This window comes from Pungitius pungitius, chromosome 8 (genome assembly GCF_949316345.1).
Source record: "Pungitius pungitius chromosome 8, fPunPun2.1, whole genome shotgun sequence".
NCBI classification, from domain to species: Eukaryota; Metazoa; Chordata; class Actinopteri; order Perciformes; family Gasterosteidae; genus Pungitius; species Pungitius pungitius.
In genome coordinates this window covers 22,083,074-22,099,503 of record NC_084907.1, presented here as the reverse complement: position 1 = coordinate 22,099,503, position 16,430 = coordinate 22,083,074, and the positions used below count along the sequence as shown (strand labels likewise).

Sequence of the window (16,430 nt, the reverse complement as noted above, 5' to 3'; positions counted from 1 at the left end):
TACCATTTGTTGCGTAGTTGTTGGGTATTTGATGTGTAGTTGTGTGAGTGGCTTTATTGTTAACAGTATCAGCATTGATGGTGCGTGTGCAAAGCATGTACAGCCTAGTTGGGGGCCTGGACTTTTAGGTCTATTATTGCAACATTGAACCTTCTTAACGCTCACTGGAGCACTGATGGGAAGCCACCAGTGCAGTTTGAACACAAACAAAAGTAGTCGATCAATTGACCAACTGACATTCTCACCTGTTGTGAGAAATGTATCAGATAATAATCCATCCCCTGCTTCATTGTTACGTGAACCAATAAGGACAATATCAAAGTTTAGACTTCTCCAAAACAGTGTCAGCCTTCATGTGAAATAACTTTTTATAGTGTGCTGTCTGCCTTTAAGTAGGAGTGTCCATTCTGTCCCTCCGTGATGCAGGTGGCACAGCGTCACATCATGCTTTCTCATCTTTATTTACTCACTACTCTTTTGGCCCGGCACACATCAGTCTGTATTTCCTTCCTCAGCAGAGGATTCTCGATACATAAAAACACTGAAAGCACAAAAACATCCAAGTTTACCCACAAAGTCATTTTATCTAAATGTTTCTACCCATCCTCACCCTGAAAGGAGGCCGACACAGACTGATGCATGTAAAGCCTGTTGTTTGTTTGGGGTCCATAAAGGTATCAGCAAGCATCTCTGTAGGATAACGATCTGCAACATGTATACAGTATATTCATTCAAATGTATGACTTTTATCTAAATGTCATTAGAAAGTCCATAACAAAAGTATAATTACCAAAACACCATCATATGTGAGGAACTAAGCTACAAAACTTGGCAAACAATAACACTAATCCATCGCCTCCACCATGTCTAAATATAACTGAATCTTTAGAGGAGGTTCTGTGGATCCACCTCCTTCATCCCTCGAAGTAATGCAATAATTCCTGGAGGACGAGAACAAACCAATATTACAGTTCACACATGCGGACTAAGGAGAAAGCATTCAAAAGACAGCTGAAGCCGTTGCTGAGGCGGTCAGAATGTTTCCGTATTCAATTCTATTTTTTGAAAAGCCTTTTAGCCCGGCTCTCCTAATTTGCCCTGAAAATATCGAAAATAAATTGCAGTGTTCATCCCTCTGTGTTGTCTGTCTAAAACAGCCCAGCTTGGTTTAGGAAATGCACCTCCCTCTGTGGTCAGACTACCTGATGGCGGTCACGTATGTGGCTTATTTTCATTATTTTCCTCTTCCCACACCTGCGGCGGCCTCGTATTTCCTGACTCTTTCACTGCTCTCCATCATTTCAGCCTTTAATCAGCAAACAGGCTTAATGTCAGCGTGATAATACCACACAGAATGCCAATGTGGCTGATTGAGATTAAGTCCGATGTTCACCAAAAAGCAGCAGCGTTGGTCTGCAGCATCGCGCGTGATGTCACTCAGAGGCCAAAACCGCAATAAAGGCAGAGGCAAAAAAAACAGTCCGACCGCTAATGTGTTTTCCTAAATGCTAATCCAGCTACAGCCAAACAAATCTATTCTACACCGAGGTTGGCGGCCGAGCCCAAAAAGTGATGAGTGCCTTCGCCTGCAGGACAAGTTAATCGGGCTGTCTCCTCGGACCTATTTCGTGTTAAATGAGTTTCTAATACTAATGCCAGGAAAATCTGCAACTCTCAGCCAAGCAAGTACAATTTATGTATCTCACGCGCATCTTTTGAATGAGTGACTCAAGCTGCAACCAATCACCAGCGCCATGTCAGGGGATTCCTTTGCTGGGATGAGGAAGGTCTGCTATTGTTCTGCTGGTGTTTGAGGCAGGTTCCTTTGGAGTTACAGGTTGTAAGTTGGCTAAACAATGCGGGGGCATCAGCAGTGAATTCCTAAGATGGAGTGGCATAATGTACTATACAAAATGATGAATAAAGAGTCGCAAGGTTGTGTTGACAAAGAAGAAAAAAGCAAAAATGATTTTTAAAAAATGGGCAACAACCAAGCTACTGTTTCTTTGACTGAAAGAGAAAATAGGTCATCCGGGCTTTCAAAGACAGGAAAATGGATTTCCTGGATACAACATCCAAGGATAAGCTTTTACTTTGGGCTTGTCTCATTCTTTGTCTTGTCGTTGGTTCTAAAAAGGTGGCGTATAGTGGGTGGTTCTCAGGAGACATTTCAGAGTTGAGGGCGCATTGAGGGATATTTTTATATGCTGCATATTTCAGAACATTACAAATGGTAGAAAATGCACAGGGGTCACTCATAAAGCTCTTAAAGTAAATGAACAGAAACCCGGCCGTATGAGTCTGTCGGTGAGGTGAGATGTTTATGAGAAAGCGACAGTGACCAAGTGGACCCACGATCCCCCTTCCTTTGGCTGTTGTGTCACGCCCCCCCAGCAGCAGCCTTCACTAATCGAGACCCTCACATCTGATCTGGTCCTTTCCGCTGATGCCCGACAGCTGCGGCGTGGAGAAGCTTAGCAAGGGGTTAAATGTAACGTCTGAGGCGATCAGTGAGCTTTATCTCTTTCATTTTGTCACTCAATCTCCGGCCCCCCCTTTCATTACAGCGCGCCTCTGTCTGGCCGTGGTGTTTTCACTCCCCTGACATGCAACAACGAGTCTCAGTTCAATAATCTCACATTCGCGTCGCTGCCCTTTAAGTATTTGCAGCCTCTAAGCACAGTGCACACACTCAACTGACCCCCACCCCCCCCCCCCTCCTTCTTTCCTTGCCGCGTGCCTGAGGTGCTGCGGGAAAGAGAGGGCATGAGCATGGACGAGGCCGGTGAAGTGATGCGTTGAGACAGCGGGGCCCAGTAATCGGGGTGGGAGGACTGCTCCGGCCCACCTCTGTGGCTCCGACACCGAGGGGGGACGGGGCGCTGCCGGCAGCACGGCCACCGGGCCTTGAAGATGATGACTTCTGAAGAGCTGATTAAGGTTGCTGAGGTTCCTAATTGAAGTTCATTATGGTCACTGTGCTCCCAGATAGTCGTTAGTGTTTGCAGCAGGTCGAGGGTGACCTCGAAGACGTCCCAGTGGAAAATGAACGCATGTGGTGCACGGACGCTGAGCAGAATAAAGCACATAGGATACAATCCTAGTGCCAAATGGTGCTGGTCCATGCGGGTCTCCTCTCACCCTCCTACTTCCTGTCAGCCCAGTGTTTTGTTCCCGGAGCAGGTCTGTGATGTGCAGCAGTTTAACAAAGTCCACGCTCAGACAGAGCGTGCTGCCAAACACAAAGGTCCCCGAGAGGAGAGTGAGTGGCGTTTAAGGCTTCAAACCAGCGAGCCATCTGTGCCGGGCGCCACATAATCTCGACAGGAAGTTGTCCTTCGTGTACGTCACCTCAACCTTCCTGTCTTCTTGTCTGTGCAACAGTTGCACTCACACAATGGTGTCTCTTGTGTCATGTTATCCACGCTGAAGATTCACCTTTTTGAAAATACAGGCTTTAGGTGGTAAAACCTTTTCTTTGTCTCGGCTTAATCAGCAAACAAAGGCTCATTGTTCTCAGAAGGCACTTATTTGCGTGGGTGGGTCTTTACAGTGGCGTGTTGGGGGTTAAGCATCGTACTCCAGGGGATCACTACCCTCCCTCAACAACGGATTACAACACTCTCAACTATTCGCTCCCTCTGCAACCCCCAACCATATACTCACAGAAACACCCCCCTCCCTCGCTCTTTGTCTCTTTCTGGGCCGTATTAACGCTCTTGTATTATGTGCCGGGGTTTGAGGATGCTCACCCGTTGCTGCTAAACCAACGGAGCGTAGACTGAGTCGGGGAGGACGGAGCGCTCGTGTTGCGATGTCAACTGCGAGCAATTCAACCAGAAGTAAATTGCCAATTCAATCAATGTGTAAACAGCAAGCAGCCTCCAAAGAAAGGCATGAGGACAGGAGCGGGTGGGTGTGTATGTTTCCAGAGCTGAACATGTTTAAAAGCTATCAGATGCTAGCGTTAGCATAAAGGAGTCAATGGTATGATGATATGAAAATGCAAAATATCAAATGTGTCTGTATTCAGAATTATTGTTGAACTGAACTGCCAAATATTGCATACTTAGGTCTAATATTACTCAAGGTCAGAGGTGTTCTCAGTATTGTGCCTCATTGGACGTGAATATGTGTATTTTAGGATGTACAGGATGCCTAAGTGACATGTGGGCGCCCAGATCCGAATAAATGTTCAGATTCAGAATACTTGTGCATACAGCACTCGGGAAAATGGAAGTATTAAAAGGGCGCAAGCAGCTGATCGAGGCCGTGTGGGTGTTTGAATCTGCGATGGTGTACCATCATCACTTTGGGAGCAGCGAGCCTGAGCGTGCCAGGCTTGGTGCATGATGCCGGCAGCCATCTGGCTTTGGATGAGACTCCTGAGGGAAACACAGGCTGGTGCCAATCTTCAGAAAACACTTCCAGTACGCGTGAGAACGACAATGACACATTCATCGATAAGCAAATACTACATGTTATACATACAGTACGGGGTGGTAAAGTAGAAGTAGAATTTTCACCAAGACCGTGATTAATTCAAGATATTGATTCAATCCGCGCTGAGCTCTCAGTAGCTGTTGAATGGAGGTGTTTCTTCATCTGAGCTCACAGTTTGCTCCATATGTACAATGTTATATCATAAACAAACGTTTTTTAAAAGTTTCCTGCTACAAAATCTATCTGCAAGGTCTCATTATCAATATTTCATTGTGTACTCTGCACAGTTTACTGCATCCTGTGATCCTATTTTCACTCCCTTTGGTCTCTCGCTGAACAAACCCTCTGTGAGCAATGACCAGATGGCCAGATAATGCTAGAAGTGAACCTTATTTTGCTCTAGACAAAGAGGGAGAGAGTAATTTAGAAGTCATATTAAATATACGTAAGACACAAAATGTACTTTTTGAAAAAAGTCGACTGGTTGTCTGAGTCAGAGGAGCAAATTTATTACTGTAATAAATCATATAGGACCATTCACCCTGCTGCTGGTACTCATACAAACCGACACTAGCATGCACCTGCTAGGATACATTTCATCCCTCATACACATGCATGCAACATGCACACTGACCTTATGTGACATGGTCTTCTCCCTACTCCACACTGCATAAACTATTCATAATGTTCTCCCTGGTTGAATATTTGATAAACTATGTTTTCTGTCTCTGCCTTCAACAATTATTTGAGAAATTCTGTCTGTTTAATGATGCAGTCGGGGCTTCTGTTTCGTTGTAAACAGAGGGGACGGTTCTACATCATAATAATAGTCCCACGGAGTCAGTGCGCCAAACCACACGCAGGAACGACGTGGTGAGCACATGAAACTGAGACAGAATGCAGCGAGTCAAACACACCTCCACCAATATTTACTGTGGAGGAAAAAGCTGAGGCCCCGTCTCTGGGCATTTCATGGAGGAGGACTGTCGCTCAGCGGACCCTAAATCAAATTCAGCCGGAGACACTCGAGTGTAAACATCTTACGTCCTATTTGCAACCCATCTCTCGGGAGACGACAATGACACAAGGTGGCTTTTAATCTCCTCGAGAAGCGTAATGGGGGAGGAAACAGCCCCAAAACAAGGACATCATATTTACTCAGAGCGACACATGACTTTCAGCGCTAATTGGTATGTGGAGTATTGTGTAATGTGTCGGCTTTCTCTCACTCGCTATCTCTGATTCCCTCTCAATCTATCACCTCTTTCCTTTTCTCTCCTCCCTTCTTCCAGCCGTTCTCGCACAGACGGCGGCATTCATCATCCAATCGCACATTAAAAAGAGCCCCACTATTTATTTTTTTGTGATATAGCTCAGCCTAATTTGCTCTGAATGAATAATGCAGTGTGTCACTCGTGGGGTGACAGAAAACGTATTTGCATGAATATTTCCAGCGTTTGTTTGATGTCCCGGAGCTACGGATCCCCTTTGAGTACAGTTACAGAGCATTCCGTTACAGGATGTCCATCACAAGTCCTGCTTTAGGTGTCCTATAAGAGAGTAAGAGTGGTAAAAACTCAATAGGCAGTATTTCCGAATCTCATGCTGAATTTGTAATTCATTGAGTTCTATTTGTGTTTGTTTGTCTTTTCCATAAAACAGCATGTTCCTTTGCCAGTTTAAAAATAAACTAATTATGTCCACTGTGATAAGGAGAAAACCTGAAAAAACAGCCTTGTTGGAAAGATGGGTAAAAATCATTTAGAATGTATTTGCTCTTAATAAATATATCCAGAAACAATTGGGCATTATAGGAGAAGTATCAAATATAAAATATCACTTAATCCTTGTCTAGTAACTCAACAGCTGTCACGGCCTTGTTCTTCAACCGAGGTCTTTTTTGTTTTTTCAAGCAGAACATCAGACCAGAGAGACAAGCAGTAATGATACACTTGCAGCCTTTGTCGCCACGCAATCATGAAACAGCGAGGGAGCTGTGATTAAAACATCCAATGAGAAAAGTTTTGGGCGGATTGGAGGAGGCTGAGAAGGAAGAATGTGCCCAACTGTCTCCGAAAATCAAGCTGAGGAACCAAGATTCAAAATACAAAGCCCCACACCACGACCAAATGGTTCTCACCCACTCTGGAGCGACCAGCCTGCCAGCTCGCAGGTTTGGAAAGAACGCACCTGCTGCTGCGCTGGGGCCAGCAGAGCATCACACCTAATAACACAGTCTGCCCCGAGAACCCATCAACATCAGTCTGAAAGTTTGTGTGGACTCTCAGCTTCTCAGCGGCCGAGCATGAAAGGGACGAACAAATGATCTCACTGTTTCCATAGCGATGTATGAATGGCCTGTGCTAGTGCCCGTGACAACCGGATGCATGGGCAGACAAGGCTTTCCCATAAAAAGCCAGCGCTCTGCAGAAAGCCAGTTATTACTGCTATCATTCAATTGGACTTGATTTGCATAATTCAGCTCTGTTATTGCCAGGCTTACTGCAAGTCTCTGCTCTTACCGACTGGATTGCCACTATGACACGGGACCAAGGAGAATTTCAGGGAACAATGTTCCCTTGAGCTAACTACTGTGACTAATCGATACTAAGATTAACCATTAATTGAACTTGATTACGCCACGTTTTCTGTAGATGGGTCATACATTTCTGTGCAGCTCCAGGGAAGAGTGTACACTGACGAGGTGAGTCGCCTGGACTTCACTCAGCTAACTACATGAAAGGCCCTGACAGAGCAGAACAGAGCAGGTCCTAACTGAGAAACACTGAGACTGAAAGAGAATTAGCTCACAGGCTTACATAAAGCATGTTGTGCACGAGCTGCATACAGAAACCTGCAGCTTGGAAACACAAATATCAACCTTCCTTGTGCAGAAATCTCCTGTTGTCCTTTGCATGACATATCTTCAAGTAATGTGTTGATCATTCTGTATTAAGGAATAAGAAAACAATACAACGCTATTCTTCAAAAATATGAAGACACAACGAGAGCCTGCATTGACATACAAAATGAGGATCATGAAGTGCGCCAGAGACACAGCAAACTGAGGCAATTGTTGGCCAATCGACAGCAACCCAAGCACAAGAATCCTCTGTGAATTGCAGCTATTCACTCAAAACAAGACAAGCCATTCAACTGCAACATGACACAGCATTTCTCCTGGAAAACACTCAACAAATCATTTCATTTAGCAGATTCGTGGCCGCCGTCGGCCAGTTGACACGAATCAGAGTCTTACCTCGACTAAGTGTGGCGTGGGATTGAATCCACACATGTTGCACACTTGATGGTGGCACTGCGTGCAGGTGTTGTAGTTGGGCTGCTCCGCCGCGTTGCCGATGTTGAGGTCGGTCTTGCAGAGAGGACAACAAGCTTTGGGTTTGGTGGAATCCATGGGGGCGTGCTGTTGTTGCTGTTGAGCTCGAGGCCCCTGCTGGGCAGGCGGAGGTCCTGAGGGTTTACCCGCCCCGGGCCCTGGACCTACCGGTCCTACTGGTTTGGGGGCTGTTTTCGGGGGCTGTTGTTGTGGTTGAGTAGTCTCAGATATGAGAGTGCTGGCCTGGTTGAGAAGAGAAGCGCCAAAGCCAAACAGCTTCCCGAATGTCTGCTCTGGAGGTGGGGGCTGCCGCGAAGGAGAGCTCCCTGCACTTCGAGTCTGGTCGTGGCGGGGGGGCTGGGGTTGGTGGGCAGGAGAGTTGCGGGACAGATCAGGCTGGGAAGGGGCTTTGGCCATGCCGGGGAGAGCAATCGCCCCTGGAGGGAGCTTTATTTGTTGTTGACCTGGGCCAGCTGGACCTGCCTGTTTGAGAAAGCCAGGCGATGGATGGGCCTGTCCTGGAGGATGGGTCTGCCCTGGAGGGTGAGCCTGCCCTGGAGGATGGGTCTGTCCTGGAGGGTGAGCCTGCCCTGGAGGATGGGCCTGCCCTGGAGGATGGGCCTGTCCTGGATGATGGGCCTGTCCTGGAGGATGGGTCTGCCCTGGAGGATGGGCCTGTCCTGGAGGATGGGTCTGTCCTGGAGGATGGGCCTGCCCTGGATGATGGGCCTGTCCTGGATGATGGGCCTGTCCTGGAGGATGGGTCTGCCCTGGAGGATGGGCCTGTCCTGGAGGATGGGTCTGTCCTGGAGGATGGGCCTGCCCTGGATGATGGGCCTGTCCTGGATGATGGGCCTGTCCTGGAGGATGGGCCTGCGCTGGATGGGCCTGCGCTGGATGGGCCTGCGCTGGATGGGCCTGCGCTGGAGGCTGTGTTTGAGGACGGGAATGTGTCTGGGGTTCAGGAAGATTTGAAGCATCAGGTCTAAGTTCTGGTTTGGCTGCATGAGAAGGAGAGTGTATCTGTTGCTGACTCTTGGAGCGTGGTGTGGTCATGTCCATCCCCAACGCTCTCTGCATCTGACAGTTCAGACAGAGCCACTCCTGAACCTGTGGAGAAAAAAAAGAGATTAAAAACATAAATTTGTATTATTTATTTGACTGATCCCTCTCTCTGGCCCGTTGTATGGCTTAAACTACAATGCGATGTGTAAAGTGTGCTAAGATAACCTTCTTACACTGCAGCAACATGGCTGAAATTCAGAAGGCAAATATTTCCCATAAATATAAAACTATTCCTATGATAAAAGGTTTTTAAAAAGTGTGTGCTGTAAATACATAGTTTGAAAAAATACCATAGTTTAGTCGTTTTTATCTCCTCTCTGCATCGTTCTGGGTTTTTAATGGATGCTCCATTTTCTTTCCACTGTCCAAAGAGATTCAAGTAACATGAACTAAACACTCTTGATGGCCTTTGGGTGTGAACGTGAACATGAGTGTGTTGTCTGTGTATGTGATGGACTTGCTGCCTTCCTTTCCCCTTATCACATGCATGCTTTGAATTAGAAACATTGTGTATGGGAAATTATTAGATGAAATATCTCATTGAAGATGGATTTAAGCATCATGTGCCTTTGCATGAGCAAACGCGTAGGAAATAAATGTGACAGACTAAGTGAGCTTTTGACTACTTCAATAAATAATGACTGCCACTGATTTAGTATCTTCCCGCGCATCTTCTCTCTTCCCTTTCATCTACATTTCCACTCTTTACACAACGTGTTGCTTTTCTCATTAAAATCCTCCCACCATTCTTCCCTTGTTCCTCCTGTTAGTCGTCCTTTCTTTTAAGGCCTCGCCTCTCCCATCTTCTGCTCCATATCGGCGCACAAGAAGGTCAAAGTCAGAAAGAGGCCCTGCTGATGGCACATGGCCATACGTGATAATTGGCATCCTGTTGCTTTGACAGCTGCCACACCATAGTAGCTGTCCTGGACTTGTGGTCATTACATAATACCTTAATGCATTATAAATACAGTCAGAGTTGAGTTAAGGTTGGGAGGCCTAAACGCACTTTTCTTAGTAGCTTTGAGTTAGAATCCCCTTGTAGACTTTAAAGGTGGACTCATAAAGATTTAGAGGGAAGTTTTAGTACTCCAGGAACTGCCGTAGCAAGGAGTGAAAATGCTGCAAGATCTCTGAACATCTGCTGTGGAATGTTGATTTCCAACACACACACACACACACACACACACACACATGTATGTGTGCAGGTACTGACTATGAAATCCAACACAGCTCCTCTAGATGTTTTTCGAATAGTGGTATTTGTCGATTATTTGCGGATTTTATGCAGACGATGCCCATGTAATTTCCTATTGTCCTTTATCTTAATTGGAAAATATTATTTACTGCCTGCAGCGCCGTTCTATTTATTATCTTTGGTGGTGCTTTGACTGCTGGTCTAACAAGAAACTCTGCTCGTTCAGTTACTTAACCCCGAGGATTAGAACCAAACCAAAGTGCAGCTTTCCTTCAGCTCCGGTTCATTCATGATTATTTGGAAGCTCCTGTTCCAACCTGATTTGTCCTGCAGGTTTCATTTATGTCCACTGTTCTAAAACCTCTCCTCGTGCCTTCCAGTGTTTCTCAGTCCGTCTCCAGTCGGTCAGTCGCTCAGCGCCTGGCTCCCTGCCAACCCGCATCATGAGGGGAGATGAGTTCTTACTGTCAATCAAGCAAGCCGAGAAGCCGGAAACGGAGGTGAGATGGAAGATGGGAAGTGAAATAACACCCAGCTTTCCAACAATGGACTCATACATTCAATCAGAGACTCCTTTTTCTATAACTATTATTCTCCTTGATATTTTTTTTCTTTTCACCAAATTTTTGTTAGGATAATCATATCAAGCCCATTGAGAGGAAAACACAAATAAAGCAGCTTCTGGGCGGGCAGGCGGCTAATTATCAATCCCATCGTGTCTCGGCCTCCTCTCTCCATCGCACTCCTCGCTGGGGCTCCCTTTTTATGAGGCAATCATGTGGATCTTTATGAAATCTGAGATCCGTGTCAGCAAAAAACAAGCACACTGCACACTCTGTCTCCTGCCCTCCTTCCCTTTGACTCTCGGTTGAAACCCTCCATCTTGTTCTCCTTCAACCATCTTTATTTCCCTATTTATCTGCATCTCTCAAATCACAGCACTCTCTGTTCCTCTCCTCCTCCATCTCCACGATGTCTCCATCTTGAGAAGTGTATACATCTTTGATGGCTCTCTTCCGGCTTTGTTTACATACGTGGATCCAATTCCCGCCTAAGCTCGCTAAATGTGTGCATGCGTGTGTTTGAGTGTGTGTTTGAGTGTGTGTGTGTGTGTGTGTGTGTGTGTGTGTGTGTGTGTGTGTGTGTGTGTGTGTGTGTGTGTGTGTGTCCGACAGTATGATGCCCGTCGAAGGTCATGAGATACGACCGGAGCCCACAGTTCTGCGAAAACTCAGCGTCTGCCAACAGGATGCTGGAGCCACGTGGCTTTATGCAGAACAACAACTTGCTGCCAAGAATAGAACCTTTTAGCAGCAAGACACTTGGACATGGATCAAAGGATCCTCATGAGCACCACACACACGCGCTTTGGGTAAAACGATACACATACTCCACCACATTAACTAACGATTCTTTTTTCAAATCGATTCTTATTGGGGTTATTTCCTCAATATATTTAATAGTAAAGCACAAAATGTAAATTAAATCTAATCCACCAACAAGCCAGTGTGTTCTTTTAGTGATCAAGATATTAAAAACATCACCAAGTTAATGCTGTGTTTTTAGACACATGCACGTATGTATGACTCAGTAGTCAAGAGTCTCTCAACTTGAGTATTTTAATAAAAAACAAATTAATGAATTAGCAGTAACTGTCGTTACCCATGGATCCCAAATTTGAGTATTTTCACAGCACGGACCTGAACAACATGTCTGTGACCCCAAGTTGTCAAACAATGACAACTGAGGAGAGAAGCATAAGGGACCACTGCTCCACACACTGACGTTAGAACGAGTAACTCTGCACACGTCCCTCAGGTGTGAGGCGTCATGGACGCCGTCACTCCTCGGGGACGCTGACCTAAGAACAATCTGAGCCACTAAACCCCAAAGCATACAGAGGAGGATGCTATGGCCATGCAGTACTCACTGCAGCCCGGGGATCAGCACGCTTGGAATGCAGCGCATTATCAATGCCTTGCAAATCGGGCCAGGAGACATTAAGATTCCCCTCAATAACCCCCCCATCCCTGTCAATTTGTCTCTTCCTGCCTCTGCTCTCCCGGTCAATGCTACGTGAAAAATCAAAACACAAGAATGATCACAATAAAACACAGTGGTTACTCCTAAAAATTGCAACGCAAGGAACTGCATTCATAAAAATAAATACTTTCGAGCAGTAAATCTATGAAGGGTTGTGGAAAAGTTGCTGAAACCTTTCTGTTCCCGCTGTGTGTTGTCCTGGTGCGGTGCTGGGCCCAGCAGGGAGCCAGAGGTAGTGTTATATAACATCACATATTGGTACAAAGAGCAGAAGATGGACACAATGAGCACCTGTACAGTTTAATAGAAGCTTTTCTTTTTGTATGTCAAACCCTTCTCCGCTGTAATGTTTAAGGCTGCTTGAAGGGACTAAAGACCCACAGCTGCACCTTCTAAATTTAAACAGATTGTAGAGATGTGACGGTTCCAGCCCAACTGGCTGCAGCAGGGGGAGACTTTAAATGCAGCTTGTTACGGGGTAACAATCAAACCTGTGACCCACATTGAGGCTCTGGCTCTTCTTTTTGCTATACGCATTATTCTGCATGTGTGTCATGTGACCCAGTTCATCCTCTACAGCCCAAGTCTGCGATTACACTCACATAAACACATGCTTTTAGATATTTGTATGTATATGTTCAGTTAGAAGTTTTCTGTCAGTTAGGAGGAATATTTATTAAAAACAAACATTGTAATTTGTATCAAGCCTGCCAACATATCTGATTTTAACATAATTTCCAAAACATTAGGTTTCATATTTTTTTCCGTCAGTAACAATAATAATTACCAATATAAAGTGCAGACTGTCAGAGTTTAGGTGGTCAAACCTTTTGATCTAAACTCAAATATATTCATGTTATCTCTATGAGTGTCAAAATATCACAACCTGCTAATTCAGCAAATGACGCTCACAGTCTGAAGAAAACAACGTTCTTTGTCCCTACAGATAATGAAATGACCCATTTTCCTGCTAAACATTTGACGGGTAGCAATTGGCCCCTCAAGAATTAAATGATTAAACTTCCACTGAGAATATATTAAACTCATTCATTAAATGCAATTAAAAGCACAAACAGACAAACAACCAAAATCTATTTTACCCCAATCCGTCCCCCTGAGATCTAAAGCTAGAATAGTGAGAAACAAGTTAACTCTCTGTGAAGTTAAAATGTGTATAAATCACATCCTGGTTCTCTACATTCATCTTCACAGTGCTGTCCTTTGCTAAAAGAAAAGCTCAAGACAATAAAACAAGCGCCTTGTCTCCCACTTTGCCTAAAATAAATGACATTGAATCACTCAAGCCCCGTGATGGAAAGTTAGAGGCGGATTAGAGATTTCTGATGCTGTTTGAATGAATTCAAGCTGATTGGGAACCAGTCTCTGCCTCTCTTGAGACACAGTGGACTCATCCTTCAATGATACCCCCACATCTTTTAGTTTATAAATAGTATTCATTTCTTACCATCGCATTTGTAGACTCTGTGTCCTCTAAAGCAACTTTTGGAGCTCTCGCTCTGAGGTAAACGCTGGAAGGAGTTAAAGGTCAAACAATCAATAATTGATCAATAATGTACCTGATAAGCTTACAACCAAAGAAAACACTTGCCAAGAAAATAACAGAATCTTCACTCATGCCACTGTGGATAGCTCGGTCTCACAGTCTGATGTTACCGTAGCAGCTTGAGAAAATCAATTTTGGGCCTTTGGATTATGACCTCGGCAACTTTAATGTCCAAAAAACACCCGTCTCTCTATAAGTCTGTTTCCCACAGCCGTGTGTGTGAGGAAAGGCAGACAGAACGACTCACGGCAACTGCTGAAAGATCAATGCCCTCGTCTACGAGAAGAGAGCTGGTGTCAAACCATCTGACTGCACACAAGTGCACACATTTAGCCATAAAAGTCGCCCTTAATAAAAACACTCCGATGCAATAAAAACAAACATTCATTTTCCGTTCCTCGCTGGGTTTGTGCGCTGCAACTGTCCACTGCGGCTTCCTACCAACCAATTTCAATTGGGAATGAGGGGTGGTATAAAAAGGCTGTGCACTCTTCTGTTTAAAAGGGTGTTGCCTCAGCGTTTGGGACTGTAGGTTCAAACCAATCTGGAACCAGCCGTTCCGAGTCGCTGAAGGTCTTCACTTCAGAGCGAGTGTATTGCCTTCGTCACGAAGGAGCTCACCAAACCGCATGCACAAAAGGGTTTCTTTTCAAAAGAGTTTTGGATTCATTTCCTTCCCTTTCATATTCATTTTTGTATTGCGGCACTTGGAGCTGAATCAATGTAGTGCTGCTGAGCGTGCACTCTGACTGTTATGGTTAATTTATAATGATGTTTTTCTCTCTCCCCCTGCTACCACTCAGATCTCTCTCTCTTTCTCTCAGCTGTGGCTTCTCAGGACCCGGCCATCGATGCAGACAGAAGGGGAGAACGATCTATAAATAGAAATTGTACCAATTATGAAGCAGATGTTCCCCTGTCTGATGGTGGGAGAACACTGTCGGCGTGGGGAGTCTGTGGTACTTTCACTATCTCTAATTCTTATTGCGTTTTATTCTCTGCCTCCATGTCTGTCTGCGACCGTCTTTCTTCTCACGTTGTCTCTTTTTTCGTTGTGTCTTCAAACGCCACTTCACAACTCCTTGCTTTCAAACCGATGTTTTCAATATCAGGCGCTCATGAAACTGAATGCGTGCGTTCAAGCTGACGGGGATGATTGCTTGCACCTTCTCGCCCGAAAATTCTAAATGAACCTCGGCTGACAGACTCTGGCACGTAACATTAAATTTGCTGCTTGCTGTTTACGTCTCTCTGAATTTCATTCCAATCACCAGGTCGTTAAAAACAGCTCCGTCTGGAAAAAGGTTTTTTACCATTCCTCAAATGGAACATCTCGCAGGATCAGTGATTGTCAGCCAGTAAAAAAAATGATGCTTTACTTCATACTATTGATGCCAGGCCAGAGATACCATTCAGGTCTTTGTAGTGAAAAGACATGATTTAAATTATCCAAATCGCCCTTGGTTACCAACGTTTTAATCTGCACGGCTGCATCTTTCCGTGATTTCAGAAGAAGACGTCTTCAACAACAGGTATTACTTATGTTATCCTCATAGTCCTGGACGGTTCGGTTCCTGGTAACTATTCGCACACGATGAAAAGTCCTTCTGCGTTATCATTGCTGCTCAAGAGGAACATTTCACTCCTAGTCAGTCCTCGCTATCACTCTGATGGTAATTGCAGCCATCGCTGTCTTCATCGTTATCTTCACCTTGATAGGCAACTACGTGGCCATCATCAAATTCTCTGGTGAGTGATGAGGCTGCGTTAGATCTGCTGCAGTGAGGCAAAAGCCCAATCCATGCTAAACAGGTTAGGGGAGGTGGGGAAGCGAGTGGTGGTGGGGGGAGTGGGGGGGGGTACGTTTTCAGGTCTCCAGAGGCTGATCGCTTTCCCTCCAAGTCTCTCTCCCTGTCAGCATCTGACAAGCTCACCAAGGCCGAGCTGAAAAATACCCATAACATCGCGGCTCTCTCTTTTACTCTCTTCTTCTCCGTCTGTCTCCATTTCGGTCCACGCGTTTCTTTCTACTCTTTCCATCTCCCACTACTTTCTCTTTGCCTGTTTGCAGTCTTACACCCACAGATATGAGCCCATGAGTGTGTTCGACATTTGCATGCATTCATGCATGCATCTACAGTTAAAATACGAAACATTTACTCCCTGAATCCTTTTCATTCAGCCTACGGTTGCTCTGCTTAACTGACATTGCGTCTTGGCCGCAATTTGCAACATGACTCACTGGAGTTGATGTGAAACTTTGTGACAAATGACACAGGCACACTTGAACCTCAGTAACAGCAAAGCATAGACTAATTCAAATTAAGCACGTGATTTATTTTAGGATGAAGGCAATGGGCTCTCTCAGCTACCTGTTAGCAATGATGACTGTTTAGATGCACATGAATGATGGTGAGCGAGAGGTGTTGTGCTGCGTTCAGCGGGGTTATAAAAAGCTTGGTCTGAGAGGCTCATGGGCATGATGTGGATGCTCACTAGAGCCTGTCACAAAGGATGGATGGTGCTGTGTTCAAGTGCTGTGTGCGCTTACTGTGAACATCAGCTGTAAGGGAACATAGCACTTGTTTAAGATAAGGGCATTTATTACTGCTAATAGGAAGTGACCAATACGTTACTGTGCACAGATTTGTGTGATAAGCAGGTCTTTTGGGGATGGAAGATCACGAGCCTGTTAATCACGAAGCACTTCATCAATCAAGGCAAACCATCGGCAGAATGAGGGAGTCCAGCACTCTCAATCAGCCGCGCAACTAATTCTC

The 16,430-nt window shown here is 45.3% G+C and overlaps 1 protein-coding gene across 4 annotated transcripts in view; it reads right to left on the bottom strand.

Moving 5' to 3' along the window:
- Positions 1 to 16,430, bottom strand: part of bsnb (bassoon (presynaptic cytomatrix protein) b) — a 50,059-nt gene that overhangs the window by 27,761 nt on the left and 5,868 nt on the right. For 3 of the 4 annotated variants that reach the window (XM_037448301.2, XM_037448302.2, XM_062564065.1), the window contains exon 3: positions 7,703 to 8,890. In XM_037448301.2, the coding sequence (XP_037304198.2) occupies positions 7,703 to 8,890 (1,188 nt within the window). The remainder of the gene's footprint in view (positions 1 to 7,702; positions 8,891 to 16,430) is intronic. The other variant, XM_062564064.1, reaches the window with a different exon arrangement.